Raw genomic sequence first — 18400 nt, forward strand, 5'->3', positions numbered from 1 at the left:
TTTTTACTGTACAATTTGTAGCAAAAATGTTTTTGTTTTTTTTCACATGAATGTCAAATTCTAAAACTCAGAGTAGGAAACATGACCATACAAGAGAAGTACACAGCCAGGTCACAATATAGCTCTCGTCTCTTTGTCTTTAGTGATAAAAAAACAGTATACATTATATTCACCTTGTTAGATTTTTTTCCTGTACAAAATGTTCAAAAATGCCAATGACCAGATACATCGTAGAAACAAAATTAAATCAGAGCTAATGAAGTCCATGACGGCTGAATGTACTTTTTCCCCCTCTCAGTCACAAGAAAGTCATTAATGAGAATGACGGTGGACGACTCAAACATCCATAAAAGTCCTTCGTAAAACGTTGGTACTCTCCGGTATTTTTTACCTAGGAAGTGCAAGCCGTCAATGATATCCTGCTACTCCCAGTCGATACGCTTGATTGTGTTGCTGACATCTGGAATGACAATTTTTATCTTGTCATATCTTATTATATTCTGAGCACTATTTATTTTGTTAGTTTGTACCCTCATGGGAAAGACTAAACTTTGGTCATCTGTCATCGATGTTCACTCTTTGGATCTTCAGTTGTTGTTGACCTACATCTTCTGCAAATGGATACTAAACATATTTCTTGACTTCCAATGTCAGTAATACTGTAGGGGGACCTCAGAAAACCTTCCTCACAGAGCATCTCAACTTTGATTAATTAAGTACCTCTTGAAAATCATAATTACCGACTCTTGAGGGCCAGCCCTGAGTTAGGAAGTCTAACACAGATGTAGGTCAGCAACACTTGAGGTTCTGAAGTTTGAACACCTCTCTTCTAAACAGTTTATGCCTCTTCCACCCCAGCAAGTAGTTACTTAATATTTGTACAGCACTTTGTCCTGTGTAGCAAAACAAACTCAAGCTCCTCCAACTTTCTAAATTTGGGGCTTAATGGACCATACACCTAAAAAATTAATAAAATGATTTTACTTAATACTATGTGGTTTATAACTCCCCAAAAATGGATTTATCCACTGAACTTTCATAGTATGCATTCTAAACTCCTAATGTAGACAGAAATGCTGATGAAAAAATATGTATAAATGGTCTATAAAATGTTTTACTTTATTTTTTTTGAAAAATATATATATACTTTAAGATTGTTTCCCTTTAGTTTTATTAAAGAGATTAAAATAACTATATCAAATAATACGACAATAAATAAACCAAGTTAAGTAAAAAAAATTGTAATAAAATAAGGACAAGAAAACATAATTAAAAAAAAAGAAAGAAAAACATTTGAGGTGACCACAAATGGTGTCGGTTTGGACGGTTGGTGGCTTCATCATAACTTCTCCGATGCCTCTGTGATTCTTCATCATAGGTCATATTTAAAGACAGGAATGAACATTCCCTCATCGGCCGTCCTTTTCTTGGGTTCATATAATAAAGAGCACTTGTGCTTCTTGCCTGCTCTGCTGAACAGTCCACCACTGGCTTAACATAACTGGCTCGATATGTGTCATGGTACCTCCTGCCGTGGATTTTTTTTTGTGTTACCCTTCTCTGATTCCAGAGACCTAGCAATTCATATGGTATGTTTCTTGGACACTATGCCTGCCATAAGAAACAGCAAAAATATCATTAAAGGAGCAGGGCTGTATTTACACTGTGCTTTCCATTACCCATTCTGAACTGCTGTTGTAGGTGCTTTTAATCATGTCCCCTGCTAGTTCACTATCGTCATACTGTAAAAGCATCCCATTAACTGAGAGGCTTCTCCTAGTCCAAATACTTGACATTTTTCTTGGGTAACTACAGCACTGTGTTGTGGAAAAGTCCCCCATATCAAATGAATGACTACGTTTTGCTTTCCCCTCCAGAGGTAACATAAGGAGGCTACGGACTTTGGACTCTTGGTTGCCCAACAAAGGCTCTTTGTCTGACTGGTGAACTGTCGTTGTAGTCCTGGAGTCTACAGTGTCCTCCTTTCTTTGACACCTCAACTCCAGGGTAGCAAATGCCCCCATTAGCTTATCAATGTTATGTTTAGACCTGGAGACAGGTCTCCACTTATTGGACAGAGTGCTTTGATTACTGTGTAGACTGTAGTCATCGCCCTCTGGACTATTCACAGAACTAGAAGAGGACGAGACACTACTGTGCACAGAGCCACAGTTGAATTCCATTAGTTCATTCCTCACCACCACTTTTGGATTGACTTGTGGCGGCACCCCATTCTGCACTGAGTTTCCTCCATTAGTTTGGGAATAAACATTGCTGACATTGGCCATCTTTCCCTGGGAACTGTTGCAAATTTTATATCTTACCATTAAAATAACAATGAAGACCAGCAAAGTAGCAACTATGATTCCTCCAATAACTAGAATCATTGTTCCCCCTAAGAACTGGCTGTGCATGGACTGGCACTGTTGATAGTCCTCTTGGGTGAAGAACTGGGCACATCCCACTATGTTTGTAGCTGTTAGTGTTGTCGCAGTGTCATCCCAGATGGCCAAGACGCACAGATCGTACGCTGTTCCAGATACCAGGTTGTTCACGACAAATGCTTTGTTGGAGGCGGGGATCATCCTTAAAATAAAACAGAAACAGAAGAAATACATTATCATCACAATTATAGTTACAAAGCTAAGGGTGTTTCAGCAAGGTGGGGGGGAAGGACATGAAATTGATTTATACTACAATTTATTGCACAGCACTACAGTGGTCATACAGTACTATGAGCCTGAATTTGAGTCACGTGCAACTTTTTCGCTTATGACGCAGAATTCAGAGTCATTCACTTATTGCCCGTTTCTCTGCAGACACTACACGGGCAGTTCGGATTAGCAACTGGGCCTATTGGGGTGTGTCGTGGGTGTGCCCATAGTTACTCACTATAATGAGTTGTGCATATACATTCTGCCTGCCAAATACAGACCAATCTCTTGCACCTAGCAAGAGGTAGGCATAAGGGCCAATGGTAATGATGACGGCATTGGTGTGATCACACAGATGTCTACACATTAGGAAATGCATAGAGTTGCATTAGCATTTGGTTCGCAATTCATTTGCGTCCACATTCCGGCTTGCGTGTGACTCAGAATCAGGCCCTATATGTGTAGAACAGCTGTAAGGTCAGTGGTCGGAATATATCTGTGAACCATGATTAATTACAGACCTTACAACATGACCCCTTCCAGCTAGTACAAATGCTCTTCTCCTTACTTCCCACTTCATATACTACTGTAGCTACCTGAATGGATTTAACTGATTTATGATGTCAAAACTACTTATCAAATACATGTAATATGATCCTGCCCATTTTCTGCAATAGTACGCGAGCCATCAGGTTTTTGTACAAGTCTAAATCCGCCCAGAGATCACAAAAATACTTTATGTATATTATAGAAGCCACTGGAATGATCTCTGTATTGTACTGTACAGCTATCACTACAATGCCCTCTGTATTGTACATTGATCATTAGACTGTGTATTGTACAGAGGTCAATATAAGAGGCTCTGCATTAAATGCTGGTCAGATGGGGCAACATTATATTTCATTTTCTTTATACTACTTAACAGAAATTATACCTTTCAATCTCCTTAGATTTCAGGAACTGTAATCACAGTTTTTTGGGGGCACAAACGATTTTCGGTGAGTGCACCCAAAGTGTCCCTTTTCTTCCTCTGGAAGTCTTTGTGTCATTATTACTGATACATGTGTAAAACCAACCAAAGATAATACAGATATATTACCCAACAATCAATTAATCAATCAATCAATTAATTAATCAAACAAGCAATCAGCTCCGGTCACTTTACGGTCTGTGGGGTCAATCCAATTAGGTGCGAGGTGCGAGGTGCTGTTTTCTATTCGAATTTACATAGCGAATTCATTTTGCAATCCAATTAGCAACTTGCACTGGACCAGTCAGACTGAATTCGCATTTTTCCATTCACACCTACCTGAGCTTGAGAGATGGAGAGGAACATTATTATTTTAAGGTTCAAAATGTCGGGACATTGTGCTGAGCCCCTTGGACAAATCCCCCCACCTGAATGACTAATTAGGCAATTGGAAGCTTCCAATCAGCTTAATTAGCCGATTTATTTATTATCAATTTAAAAAAAAAAATTCTTCAAATTACCCCAAAATAAACTTTTTTATTAGTATTGGCACCTCAAATGTAATTACAATATTTTTAAATTTAAAAATAATTGTTTTTTTTATACATTTTTTTAATTTTCAAGGTGCCCACAAAGTACCCCAAAACCACCTTTTTTCCTACTTTTTTTGGCATTTTTTCATTTAATTCGATTGAGATTAAACAAAAAAATTTAGGGCCTGATTCAGACCCACTCGCGAGCGGCTGTACGCTCGCAAGTGGGTCGATGGTCTGCACTGAGCATGCGCACGACGGAGGGAGCTCCGTCGTGCGCATGCGCCAGACACGACGAGCGAAGGACTTTCCTTCGCTCGTTGTGTCCGATCAAAGGGGGCGTGCTGTCAATGTTGATTGACAGCACGCCCCCTTTGGTGGGCGTGCCGGGGGCGTGCCTCCCTGACGGGGGCGTTCCCACGGGAACGCCTCCCGTCAGAAGCCGGCCCACTGACATCACTAGTGATGTCAGTGGGAGTGATTTTGGCTCTGATAGAGCCAAAATCACTCCGGAGCTTGCGGTTGAAAACCTCAACCGCAGGCTCCGGCTCGCAATTTCGATGGTCGCGATGGTCACGACCATCGCGGCCATCAAAATGCACGCTCGTATAGCCTGTGGGTGGTGACCCACAGCTATACGAGCGTCCAGGAGGACGCTCCATGAAAAAGGAGCCCGGCCCTCATGCAGAGCGTGCGCTCTGCTCAGAGCGTACGGCTCTGAATGAGGGCCTTAGTTCTTTATCTTTTTTTGCACTTTTAAAAAAAAGCACAAATCAACCATTTCACACAATTTAAAAACCTACAGTATCTTCCTAATGCCCACAAACAGCCTTCTATATGGTCCTGTTAACGAAATAATACATTTTTGGGGGGTCCAGGATGGTCTCCCTACTTTCTCATGCACTTCTCTCACATCGCATTTGGCAGTCAATTCGCACCCCTCCGCTGCGAGTTCTGCAAATAGACATTTTTAATTGGATTGTAGCATTCACGGGTGCGCGCATTCATGTGAAGTCTGCGAGTTTCAAGAAACAATCTCGCTACTCGCAATTCGCACCTAATTGGATTGACCCCTGTATTTGAAAAATTACAGTTAGGCGCTGATTGGTTGGTATTTTGGGGGAGATGTATCAAGCTCTGGGAAGTGATAAAGTGGAGAGTGATAAAGGACCAACTAACCAATCAGCTCCTGTCATTTTTCAAACACAGCCTGTAACATGACAATTAGGAGCTGAGTGGCTGGCAGTTTATCACTCTACATTTTATCACTTTCCAGAGCTTAATACATCTGGCCCAATCTCTGACCACTTTATCTCTCTCCAAGGCTTAGGGTTAATATACCGACACCCAGGATGCCTACTGTCGGGATCCGGGCACAGGTATCCCGATCAGCGTGGGAAGACCGGCACCGGATTCCTGACATGGCTGGAGATGCTGATGCCGGAATTCTGACTACCAGCATCCTGAACATAAGTATAGAGGGGCTGGTTAGGCGTTAGCCATTGGGGGGAGGGTTAGGCAGGGCTGGCTCTAGGGGTGTTCGACCAGTGCGGTCGCACAGGGGCGCCACCCGTAGAGGGCGCACCCCTCCCCAACATCCCGATTTCAGTGGGACAGTACTGTCCCGCTGTTTCACCCGTGGACCGAAGTGGCCCACAGGTGGTCAAATTGGGAGGTTCGGGACCCCCACCGGCGCAGCTGTGCCGGACCCCCCAGAGTGTGAATGGATGCAGCGTGCATGCGCGCGGCATCCATTCACTGACGGGAGAGGGCTGGGGGAAGCCCAGCTAGTGACGGAGTGCTGAGCTTTACCACCAGCCTGACGTTATTTGGAGGCGTGCTATGCGGGCACGCCTCCACATAACGTCACGTATGGGGCGTGACCTATGGCAATTAGGCCACACCCCAATAGCCACGCGAGATGTAAGCCTTATTAAGGCCCGGCACAGAGTGCTCCGACCCCTGGAGCCGGCCCTGGGCTTAGGCGCCACCGGGGGGAAGGTAAGAGTTAGGCACTAAGAGGGGGGTTAGGTTTAGGCACTAAGGGGGGAGGATAAGGTTTTTGACACTTACCGGGAGAGTTAGAGTTCGGGGTAGGAAGGGATAGTATCAGGGTGCAGGATAGGAGGGTTAGGGGGTAAATAGGACAGAGGAACACTACTTAACCATTCCCCTTTCTGGATTGTAAGCATCGGGATGCCGCTGTCAGTGTATTGACAGCCGGCATCCCAAGTGTCGGGATATCATACCCAGCCCATGTAAAATATCTCCCCTGCATATGAATGGCACAATTCATAGATATCTATATATCACTTATACAGTACATTGGCTGCACAGGTAATCCCAGCAGGAACAGTGCTATTATAATTATGCTGAACTGGCCGGTATTATGAGGCCGAATCTCTGGAGCAATTCTGTTTTTGATTTTCATGCTGTAATAGAATCTCCGTTATTATGAGAAAAAAAAAAAAGAACAGCGACGAAGGAAATTGAACATTTAAAATATGCAGCATAATGTGTTTGTTTTCCCTTCAGTTCTCTCAAGGAATAACAATAGCAGCGTTTGCGCAGATATCCAGCAATCACACGTCTTCTGTGTCACAGAGCTGAATATTTGCAATCCAGAATATGCAGATTACTGAACGATACAAAACAGACAGCAGAACACTGAGCGGAGCACAAAGGACAGCTCTCACCAGAGACATGTGTGGGGTGATGAATGGATTCGACATCTCTCTGTAATCCCTTTCTCCAACTTTCTGTCCCTGCGTTTTGTGAACATTTACATATTTAATTTTCAGCAAATCTGGGGTAATACTGTACAGTATGTTACTGAAGGGGCCTTTTCCTGATATGGATTGACGTGAGAGTTTATATTCTACATCCAGAGTATCTTCACCAGGAAGACAAATGCAGACTTCAAAACTCCAGAAAATACATAGTGAAATGCTGGATACTGCAAGATGTGTACACACTTAGCAATATTTCGCTTGTTTGATCGACAAATTAAATATTGGGAGTGCATTGGTGAATGTGTATACCTGATATCTCTGCGAGCTTCATGGTTCACAGACATATCAGGTCAGTCCTGCAGCACAGCCGATGCCAATGTATCTTGCAGATATATTGGCACGTCTGACTGTGTGTATGGGTGACCCGCCGGCCAGTGGCGCCACTCCCCGCATTGTCACCTGGTGCGGGGAGGGATGCTGTGCGCACGGCTCTGTAGTGAGCTGCCAATAGGGGGCATGGCCTCACGGGAATGAGGCCGTGGCCTCACAGCCCGAACCCCATTGTCCCATGCTTACCGGGGGGTCCGAGCGGGGGGTGCAGGAGGTGCGGATTGCCCTGTCCTGTAAGCAGTGCCGGCTCCCTCACAGTATCAGGGGCTGAGTGCTGCACTTATTACTATAGTGCAGCATCCGGCTCCTGTCACTGAGGGGGAGTGTGCACCTTGGTGTCACCCCTCGGCAGGTGACACCAGGGTGCGGCCCTCACCCCCCTTGTGACGCCACTGCCGCCGCCCGCCCGCACACTGGCTGCAGGTTGACTGACATCTCAACAGTGGGGAAAGTCAGTGTCTACCCAGCGATAGATAGATAGATAGATAGATAGATAGATAGATAGATAGATAGATAGATAGATAGATAGATATGAGCAGCGGCGGCTCCTACCCTCTGATATGGGGGGAGCCACCTCCCCCGAAAAACACTCACCCGGCTAGCTTCACCTGGCCGGGTCCCAGCGCCTGCGCAATCGATTTGAAAGGCATTGGAACTGGCGCATGCGCACTAGCGGCAGAGCATCACACATGCGCATATCACCAGCTTCCAAAGGGCTGCATCGACTGAACGCAGGAGGACAACATTTAAAAAGAACTCTACAACTTGGAAACAATTGAAAAGGATCTTCTGAGCTTGTGGATATCCTGCAACTCAGCCACCAGCTTTCATAATAACCTGGACACACCTTTTGCCAATAACCCAGTTAGTTTGCTGCACTTTAATTTTTGAATGTATGTTTTCGACTATACACTGTTTAAATCATTTAAATACCACTGTCAATTTATCTGTATACCACTGTAGTATCTACCATTGTTTAACACCTATACATCTTTAAGAATACTTTATCCTATATTTAAAGTCCTGCAACTTTAACAGCTCCAAACTCTTTTTGTTTATTATATACTATTGTAGTTGTGCCTTTACATCTACCAGCACTGTTCTTCCTTTTATCTGATTTGTAGACATATTAACTGTACTGTTCCTGTATCTCATTCTCATCACTATACTGACATTTCTCTCCCAATAACTTCATCTACGCAGTATCTTTTTTCTTCTGCTCCCCCCTCACTCAGCAGCTACACAGTTCTCTCCTCTACCACCAGTTGTCATCTCTTTCCTCCTTCCATAGTCTCCTACAACTTATCCTTCCCCTCCTTCCTCTCTTCTGTCTCCCTTCATCACATTCTAGTACTCTCCACCGCATCTCCCATAACTCCATTATCATTTACTCCTATTCCACCATGGTCCTGCTATACCACCACTAAGCCCTGCAACCTCCTTTTTCTCCAAGTTACCTCTCCTCTTCTCCACCCACACCACACTAAGCCTCCACCTTGCCCACCACCTGCTGTCACTCTTCCTCATTCAGAAGCCCACCACATACTGTACCCACACTCTCCTTATCCCTCTGCTCTAAAGCAATCTCAACCCCACACTACAGCAACCTAAACAATCTCCTTCTTCTCTATCCTCCTCTGTCCCTCTCTCCTGTGTTCTCTGGAAAGCCAGTTCTGTCTATAATCAACTGGTCCCTGTCCATGACAGTTTCATCTCCAACTCCTTGAATCTCCCAGCCATCACCAAATCCTGGATTTACCCATCTGACACCACCTCTCCTGCAGCTATCTCCTTTGGGGGCCTCACATTCTTTCACACTCCCTGTTTGCCAAAGTGTTGGGGTACTTCTATAGTCTGGTCACTCTCACCAACTCTTGCCTTCTAAACTCTCCATTGCAATCTCTCCATTTAATGCTCATGATATTCGCCTCTTCCAACCTCTTTGAGTAGCTGACTTTTTTTCGTCCCCTTGGCCTTAGCTCAAAATTCCTTGATAACTTTACTTCCTGGCTTCTAATCTTCAAATGGGCTCTCGAGACCCCATTCTTCCTCAAAGTTTTCCAGCGCTCATCCTAACCCACTACTCCATGTTCCTTCCTCACAATCCAGCCAGTCCATGTCACCCGTTTGTCTACCCCTCCCCTTTAGAATGTAAGTTCTCACGAGCAGGGCCCTCTTCCCTCACTTGCTTCTCCTTCCCTTACTGATACGTTAATTTACAACAGCACCTAACCCTTGATTGCTGACACCCTGCTGCTTATTTAAGTGTAATGCAGCAATTTTTATAAATTATATATTTGTCCTGCATTGTTTGTACTGTTAATAACAGTTTTTCTTGTGTGCTCATTTGTTTATGTACTTTGTAAGGCGCTGCGGAACCCTTGTGGCGCCATATAAATAAAGGATAATAATAATAATAATAGTAATAATAAAACAAAATATTTGACACTCAGGGCAAGGAGCCAGGGCCCGGAAACCACTATATGTTATGAAATGAAAAAATTTTTGGACAACAGAAGTTTAACAGCCCCAATCACGCTCCATACTGTCGACTCTTGCGGAAAAAGTGAACTCCCTCAGAATAAAAATCAGGTTCATTATCTAGCATGGGAGAAACACTCCATCCAAACAGCAGAGAGTTCCCCAGCACTTAGCACATCTTCCCCACCGTTACAGTCCTACTGTCCTCCTAACTACGAGCACCGCATAAATGAGGACAAACTAGAGGCAGGCTACTTGCTTTGTCCCCCTGGGTGGAATTGCAGCTCAACAGATCAAACAAATGGAGCGCGATTGAAAACAAGGTTGTATTAACTTCCTTTTGACTTTCATCTCCAGCTTCCAAGAATAGAGAACAGTAACAATTATAGCTCCTATCAGTAGCCGGTGAAGTGTACTTTATTGATCTGTGTAGGTGAGATTTAATGCACATCCTGCAGAAATGACTCGGTGTTCCCCAGTACACCGAGTTTTGTGGTCCGCAGCAGCAAATGCCAATTAGTTTAGAAAGAAAAGGTTAAATTATCTCTGCATTTTTTTTTTTATTTGCTGCTATTGTCTTTCTCTCTGTGGGGCCATAATGTCTTATGAATAGAAATCTGACCTGTCCGGTCAATGCTCAGGAACCGACTTTTATTGGGATAACATTGCAATAAAAATTGCTGAGCTAAGAAAGTTAAACCATACGTCATCGGAGGCCATACGTCCTTCGATGATGAATAGGCCCCTCTGCCACTATGTAGCCAAATTAATTCAATACCTTTGGCTGTCCACAGGAGGGTGCACTGAAGTAAAACGTTCCATAAAATCCATAATACAGACAGAACTATACCATTCAGAGCCGTAACTAGACTTCTTGGTGCCCTGTGCCAGAGAGAGCATTGGTGCCCCCATTTTTCAAATAGGGACATAACACACCCAAAAAAGGTGCATGGCCTCATGGGGAAGGGCCAGGGAAGAGATAGGGGAGACCAGGAGATGCTGGGGATAAATAGGGACATAATATAGTGCACCTGAGAGAGGGCCATGGCCTCATGGGGAAGGGCCAGGGAAGAGATAGGGGAGACCAGGAGATGCTGGGGATGAAAGAAGAGGAAGCTACAAGTGAGAATGATAATAATCAGAAAATTGTCAGGCCCAAACAGCGCCCCTTGTCCTGCGGTGCCCTGTGCCAAGGCACAGGCTGCACTACCCTAGTTACGGCACTGAAACCATTATAATAACTAGAGATGTGAGATGATTTGGTTTTGAATCTGGATTCATCTTCGTGTTTTGGTTTCGGTTTTGGATCTGATTTCAAAAACAGCTAAAATCATACAATTTTTGCAATCCAAAACACGAAATTCAGATTTAAAATCCAAAATTCGAACCGCGGAAGATCAGAACCGTGATTCGGATCTGTCCTGATTCACGTAATTCGGGTGGATTTGGATTTCTGGAGGACACCATCTCTGGGCCTGATTTAGCTTAAATCACAATTGAATCTGCGAACCCTGACGGAACACAGCTGGAAATATATGCGGATGCAGCCACAACCTTCTCCGTGCATAGAGACTCTCACTGCTGCCTTATCTTCTGCGAGCAAACACGCAGACCAGCTTACACATCGGGAACATCCCGCACCATCGTCCACTTGCGGCTAGTCTGTAGTGTGACACGTCTGTAATTCTGACAATCTTTGCACACACAGAGAGCTCATGTGCTGCGGAGGTGATAGCACTGGCTAAATTATAGATGCCCATTAAACGGCGCCCAAACGGTAAGACATACCTACGTTTTTAAGACCATCCCCCATCACCTGCCCCAAACTCTTGCTAGCTGTCAATCATTTCTTTGTGTTTGCTGGCTTGCGAGTGCCATTGCAATGCGATCGCAGGTCGATCACAAGCATGCGGTATGCCGAATATGCGCATGCACACAAGATGAATATCGGTCGGCTGGGTTGACGTTTGCAATTGCAATCCAAGCTGAATCAGGCCCTCTAATAATAACAGAGTGGTAGAAACAGTGCTGGTCATTTGCTAACTAGAATATAATTGTATTTAATTTTTCCACAATTGCTTCTATTTGTTCGCCGATCACATACATTCCTGTGCTGCTTATTACGTTTACGTGAGTAATACATTTCTAAATATTTAAAATGTCTATATCTTCATCATAGTTTACATATAACGCCACAAAGCTCTGCAGCGTAGACAGTCATGGTTGGGGCAGGACAGACGGTGTAATAGTTAGCATTACTGCCTCACAGCACTGAGGTCGTGCGTTCGATACCCACTACGGCCCTAACTGTGTGGAGTTTGTATGTTCTCCCTGTACTTGCGTGGGTTTCCTCCGGGTACTCTGGTTTCCTCCCGCACTCCAAAAATATACTGGTAGGTTAATTGACTCCTAACAAAATGACCCCATGTGTGTATGTGCGTGCGCATGTGATAGGGAATATAGAGTGTAAGCTTGATTGGGGCAGGGATGGATGTGAATGGTAAGATATTCTCTTTAATGCGCTGTGGAATATGTGTGCGCTATATAAATAACTGGTAAAATCATACAATACACATGAAAGATGAAATAGGCGCAGAGAAGAGAGAGAGAGCACAGAAATGACCAGTGGCAGATATTACCTACCCCTGACAACATTGTACTGCAATTTAGTACTGCCAGTTAAGGGTACAGTACATACTTGCCGACATTCAGCTCCCTCCTTCCGGGAGGGAGCTGAATGCCTGCATTGTGTGGGGGGTGTGGCCGGGCTATGATGCCGTTTTGGGGGCGGGGCCGGGGGCGTGACCGCACGATCGTGTCATCGTGGCCCCTCCCCCTCTTCACAATGCCGGAAAAAAGGCATTGTGAAGCAGGGGGCGGAGCCACGATGACGCGATTCAGCGCGAATCGCATCATCGGGCCCCCCGCCAGCGGGGGTTTTTACTATTAGTCTGGGGGGGTAGGCGGCAGGCGGGAGGCTTGCCTGCCTTTCCGGGGGGTCGGGAGCGGCACCCAATATTCGGGAGGCTCCCGACCAAATCGGGAGGGTAGGCAAGCCTGGTACAGTAACTTATGCTGACCAAACACTAGCACAATTTCGTGCCGATTGATTAGACCATAGTATCCATCGTAATTGTAAGCAGGTCGTGCGTCTGAGCGGCGTAATTTGAGTGACATTTTCCTGTACACTGCTAAAATGGTTGCCATATTTAATACCCCCCAGTGAAGGTCAGCCCTCTGTTTAATTTAAGGCCAAATCTTAAGATGATTGCATGTTTTTTGTGAGGCGCACGATCTGACGAATCACGACCCGTCGTGTAGGGGCGAATGATCGTACGTGAGACCGTATGTCAAAAAGCACCAATTCGTGCGACCGGGACTGCCAGGGAGCTGCCGGGGAGTTCAAGGGAAATAATATGATTAATTGCATATTATGCTGGTCGTACTAGTGTATGGCCAGAAATAGAGGCACAACTGCAGCACGACTGTACAGACAGTGAAATTTAAACAATTTATTTTTGGTGTGTACAGTAATTAGCATCATATTAATCCTGTAGCCCACTGGCAAGTAGCACCTCACACACCTGAGCACTATATGAAATTTGTGCAACCCTGTTGAGATTTTGAAATGTATAAAGTGATGAATGTGGAGCATAACATTTGTAAGTTGCCGGTCGGGCTCGTTATCACTGTGTCATTTTCGCTGTGTCAGTGTCATCGCTGTGTCAGTGTGAAATGGTCTGTGCTGTAGTTTATTAGTACTGACAGCTTAGGGCAACATGGGTAAAGCTGCCGCACAGCTGTCGTACAGTACATCAGCTGAAATTCATACAATTTGATCTTGATGTGGTGTACAAGAGAAATGACTGTACTAGCATTACATTTTCTCCTGCTGGCTAATGGGTAATGCTGGAGTTCTGGAACTCTCTCCCTCTCCCTCCAGATGTACTAATCTCTAAAAAGTGATAAACTGGAGAGTGATAAACCACCAGCCAATCAGCTCCCAACTGTCATTTTTCATATACAGCATTTAACATGACATGAGGTGAGTGGCTGGTCGTTTAGCACTTTTCAGAGCTTAGTACATCTCTCCCAGACTCTCCTCCTCTTTACAATCCTTCAAACGGGCTCTCAAGACCCACTACTTCACCAAAGCATTCCAGCTCTCATCCTAACTTGCTGCTACATGCTCCCTCTTCCTTGTCTACCCCATATGTGTCACGCCTGTTTGCCAGCCCCTCCCCTTTAGAATGTAAGCTCTCACGAGCAAAGCCCTCTTCCCTTATGTTCTTCTCCTTACTTATACTCTACTCCCACAAGGGCACCTAACGCCTGGTTACTTACGCCCCGCTGCTTATTTTTAGTGTTATGATCGCTAATGCAGCAATGTGTATAAACCACGTCCTTGTCTTGCATTGTATAGTACTGTAAGTCATTGGTTTCCTGTTCACTTATTTGTCTATGTAGTTTGTAAGGCGCTGCGGAACCCTTGTGATAAATAAAGGATAATAATAATAATAACAACGCACCTCGTGATTACTGTGAGAATGGCTCTATTTTAGGGTATGCAGTCGGGATGCCGACGAACTAAATGCCGACCATCGGCATCCCGACTGTCTAGGGAGGGTTAGGTTAGGGGCTCCAAGGGGGGACTTAGGGTTAGGCAGCCCCCCCGGGAGGGTTAGGCTAGGGGAATGGGGGGGCTAGGTTTAGGCACTTACAGGGGGGGTTAGGGTTAGGCACTTGGGGGGGAGGTTAGGGTTAAGCACCCCTAAGAGAGGGTTAGGGTTAGGGGGGGTTAGGTTAGTAAATAGAAAAAATACTTACCTGTCGGGATCTTCACTGCCGGTGTTCCAGCGTCGGGATTCGAAAACGGCCGGCGGTATTTCATACCGATCCCCTATTTTAGAATTATTAATTGTGTGATATTGGACAGCCATTGTTCAACACCCTCTTCTAATATATCCCTTTGTTTGCTCTTAATAATCATTATTAAAATTATAATTGCTTATTTATATTAATTCAAAATACTAAACAGATAAACAGAGCGACAACAATGAAGAACCCAAAATATAGCTGTTAAATCCAATCATCAACACAAAGGTTTAACTAATCAAAGGGAAGCAGCTGCTGTATTGGTGCTTGGAGCAGTCGTATCACAGGTATCCTCGGTGACATAAATAAGAAGGGAAATACTCCTGTAGAGATGAGCCATGACTTATGAATAGGTGACATGAAATGGTTGAGAGCAATAACACTGGTCCCCAATGACTAAGGACGGAAGGCTGGAAATCAGCAGGACGATTACTAAACCCTGAGGCTGTCATGTAGTGAGCTCAAAGGCATCAGGGTTGATTGTTCCCATTTGATTGGACGTGTGAAGGGGAGTGACAGGTTTGCTGGCCGATAGTTGGTCTTGATGTCACAGGGAGGGACTTGTGAAGTTATTAAAGTTCTCACTTCTGGAGTGTGAGGCTTCCCTGCTCCTGATTTTCCCTTTCTCCCTTCTGTCTGTTAGGTTTCGTTGCGTTAGGAAGAGTGACTGTATAGAACGGAATTTGTTTGCTGTTGATAAAGAGTGACACCCCCATCTGCCCACATGGGTCTAATGTATAAAGGTGAAAGGTGAGTCAGACACCAGCGAGTTGTTTTGTGATTTGCTTGAGTTTCTTTTATTTCCCTGCCCATTCTTTATTCCGCCACCATATACTGTATAGTGATTACCATTCAAAATGAATTTCATTTATTGTCAAAATAAAATTTGGCCAATTTCAACACCATGCAGTTGCGTGTCATTATTTATCAGGGCCGTAACTAGGGTAGTGTGACCAGTGCCATGGCACAGGGCACCGCAGGGCAGGGGGCGCTGTTTGGGCCTGTAAATTGTCCTGTTTATTATCATTCTCACTTGTAGCTTCCTCTTCTTTTATCCCCAACATCTCCTGGCCTCCCCTACCTCCTCCCTGGCCCTTCCCCATGAGGCCATGGCCCTTTTTCAGGTGTACTATCTTATGTCCCTATTTAAAAAATGGGGGGCGGTGGGCGCCAATGCTCTCTCTGGCACAGGGCACCAAGAAGTCTAGTTACGGCTCTGTTATTTTTGATTAGCATTGGCCCGCAGCTTCACTCGCGTGGATGTCTGTTATTGCTCAGCGGCAGTGGCGTAACTACCGTGGGTGCAGGGGGGGCGGCTGCTATGGGGCCCGGACCAACCCGGGGCCCGGCCTTCCCCTGCACCTACGGTGCCAGGCCGATGTCCACTGCCCTTCCCTCCGCACCCTCCTCACTCCCCTATCAGTCTCCTCACTCCCCTCTACTGCACTTACCTGCTCCTTGGTTGCGTGCCCCCCCCGCTCCGTGGTCGCGTCTTCCCAGTCAGCTCTCCCCATTGGCTGATACTGGGAGAAGGTGTGGCCGCCTCCTCCCAACATCAGTCAGTGAGATGGAGCCGACCGGGAGGGAAGGTGGGTCTGCCCTGCACAGCGCGACCATGGATCAGGTAAGCCGGGATGCGGGGTGCGGGGTGGCCTCAGACCGGGGGGGGGCAAGAGCGGGACGAGATTGGGGGCCACGGGCTGAGAGGGGGGCCCATAAAAAATTTTGCTATGGGGCCCCTGTAGGTATAGTTACGCCCCTGCTCAGTGGAACTCATTTTACAAAGACAGTAGTGGCATCTAATATTGTGATTGTATATATATATTTTATATTGTAAACATTGATCACAAAACGTCTTTGTACACAATATTTGCAATTTTTCCGACAGGGATTAACCCAAAAAGATGATTGGAGCTGATAACTCATGAGCAAGATACAGTATGTAAAGCTGCCCATAGGAGAATCAGCTGGACCTGAGATCCACGCCTGCAGCCCTGAGCGTTTGTTCCTGCGGCGTGTTGATCGGCACAGCGAGGCAGATGCTTCAGGCGCATGAATTGATAAGGAAAATTAAAGAAAAACTAGAAAGTATTAAGAAACATATTAAAATAAAACAATTTATTACATATAAATTATAAACCAATCATGGAATAGGGATTACGTAAATCCCATATTCCTTAATCCACCCTTATATATAAACGATCTTCTCCAATGTGAATGTTCCCAAAGTTAGGACTGATTTTGATATAATATGCAGAGTCTACTGTGTTTTTCATGCAGACACAATTAACCCAAATCCAGACATAGTGTAGTGTGCAAGATCTTTGTAGCAAAGCCCTTACAGTAGTCCCATTACGGATAACTGGCCATCAGCATAGTTAAAAGAGCAACACTGGTCCCGGTATAATAATCACCCAGCTGACCTCCGACTCTCACTCTCATTAAGGTTATGCTGGTCAGGTCTTTTGAGGCTCCGGCTACGGCTTTAGGGCCTGATTCAGAGATGGACAGAAGTGCACAGTCGCACACAAGCGCACACAAGCCGCTGTGCAATTCCGTCCATTTAAAATGCAAATGCAGAAGGAGGTGTCACACGCCTCCTTGCTGCAGTTGCATGATCCCAGCGATGCGACCCAGGTCGCAGCTTGTGGTCAGCATCGGTCACCATCGAAACGTCGTGATTGTTGTCGATGTTCCATTGGCCAGGCTGCGGGAGCTAAAGCTTCCAGCAACCTGGCCGGATCCTGGCAGCTTGAGAGGCCAGGAAGTCTCCGTGTACCGACGCAGACCCTGGCCTCGTCCCTCCCAGAAAACGGGGACGACAGGCCCCCGTTTCCATGAACACTGCCAGGGAATGCCCCCACTCCACCTCCCAAACACCGCATCTTGTCACTCAGGCTGCAGCTGGGACACACTGCGAGTGGGCTCAGTACACCTGCTGCGCAAGCGCAGTCCTCCAAACATTGGAGATGTGCGCTAAACATCGGGTTCGCATACATCTCTGAATCAGGCCCTTAGTCCACAGGCAGCGATGACAGAGATGTCGTATCAAGCAGACTTAAAGGATGGAAAAACACTTGCTCCTTGTCACTGTTTTAAATTGGTAATTCAGATAAATGTACTGGGGGGCTGCCATGATATGAATATATATATATTTGACAGTTTTTCTTTATGTGTTATTGTGCATAGTTCTATTTATATGCTAAGGGAAATTGTTGGGAATAAGTGCTATATGTGGTATAAACAAATAGTCACTTAAGCCAGATCCCATTAGAATCTGTGCATCAATCAGGATCCCCTGTAGAGCAGTAAGGTTCCGTTGCATAACTTGGTCAGAGTCAAGTTCTATAGAAACATTATCGGAACACCAACTTTCATTGCAATGCTGTGCACTGGAAGCCCTACTGCACTATCTTGTAGATCCCAAATCCGTTGCTACTTGACCTACAGTAACACTGAAATGTTGCAAGTAACATGAGCAGCAACTATATGATATGTACTGTAGTATTTGTGCTGGTGCTCTATCTACTGGTTTGACATGTATACTGCAACTTCATGAGTCAAAATCAGATGCCTGATTATTGCTTAATATATAGTTAAATTATCCTGCAACATAGTTTTGAGATATACAGTGTATCCGGAAAGTATTCACAGCGCTTCACTTTTTCCACATTTTGTTGTGTTACAGCCTTATTCCAAAATGGAATAAATTAATTTTTGTCCTCAAAATTCTACACACATTACCCCATAATGACATTGTGTAAA

General features: G+C 45.1%; 1 protein-coding gene across 1 annotated transcript in view; it reads right to left on the bottom strand.

Annotated features, from left to right (window-relative positions):
- Window positions 1–379: 379 nt before the first annotated feature.
- The window catches only part of LRFN2 (leucine rich repeat and fibronectin type III domain containing 2), a 669153-nt gene continuing 651132 nt past the window's right edge, over window positions 380–18400 (bottom strand). The window contains exon 5 of the mRNA XM_088451846.1: window positions 380–2586. Coding sequence (XP_088307972.1) covers window positions 1659–2586 — 928 coding nt within the window. The 3' untranslated portion in view covers window positions 380–1658. The remainder of the gene's footprint in view (window positions 2587–18400) is intronic.

Source organism: Taudactylus pleione, unplaced genomic scaffold, assembly GCF_031769625.1.
Source record: "Taudactylus pleione unplaced genomic scaffold, aTauple2 ptg000031l, whole genome shotgun sequence".
Lineage (NCBI taxonomy): Eukaryota > Metazoa > Chordata > Amphibia > Anura > Myobatrachidae > Taudactylus > Taudactylus pleione.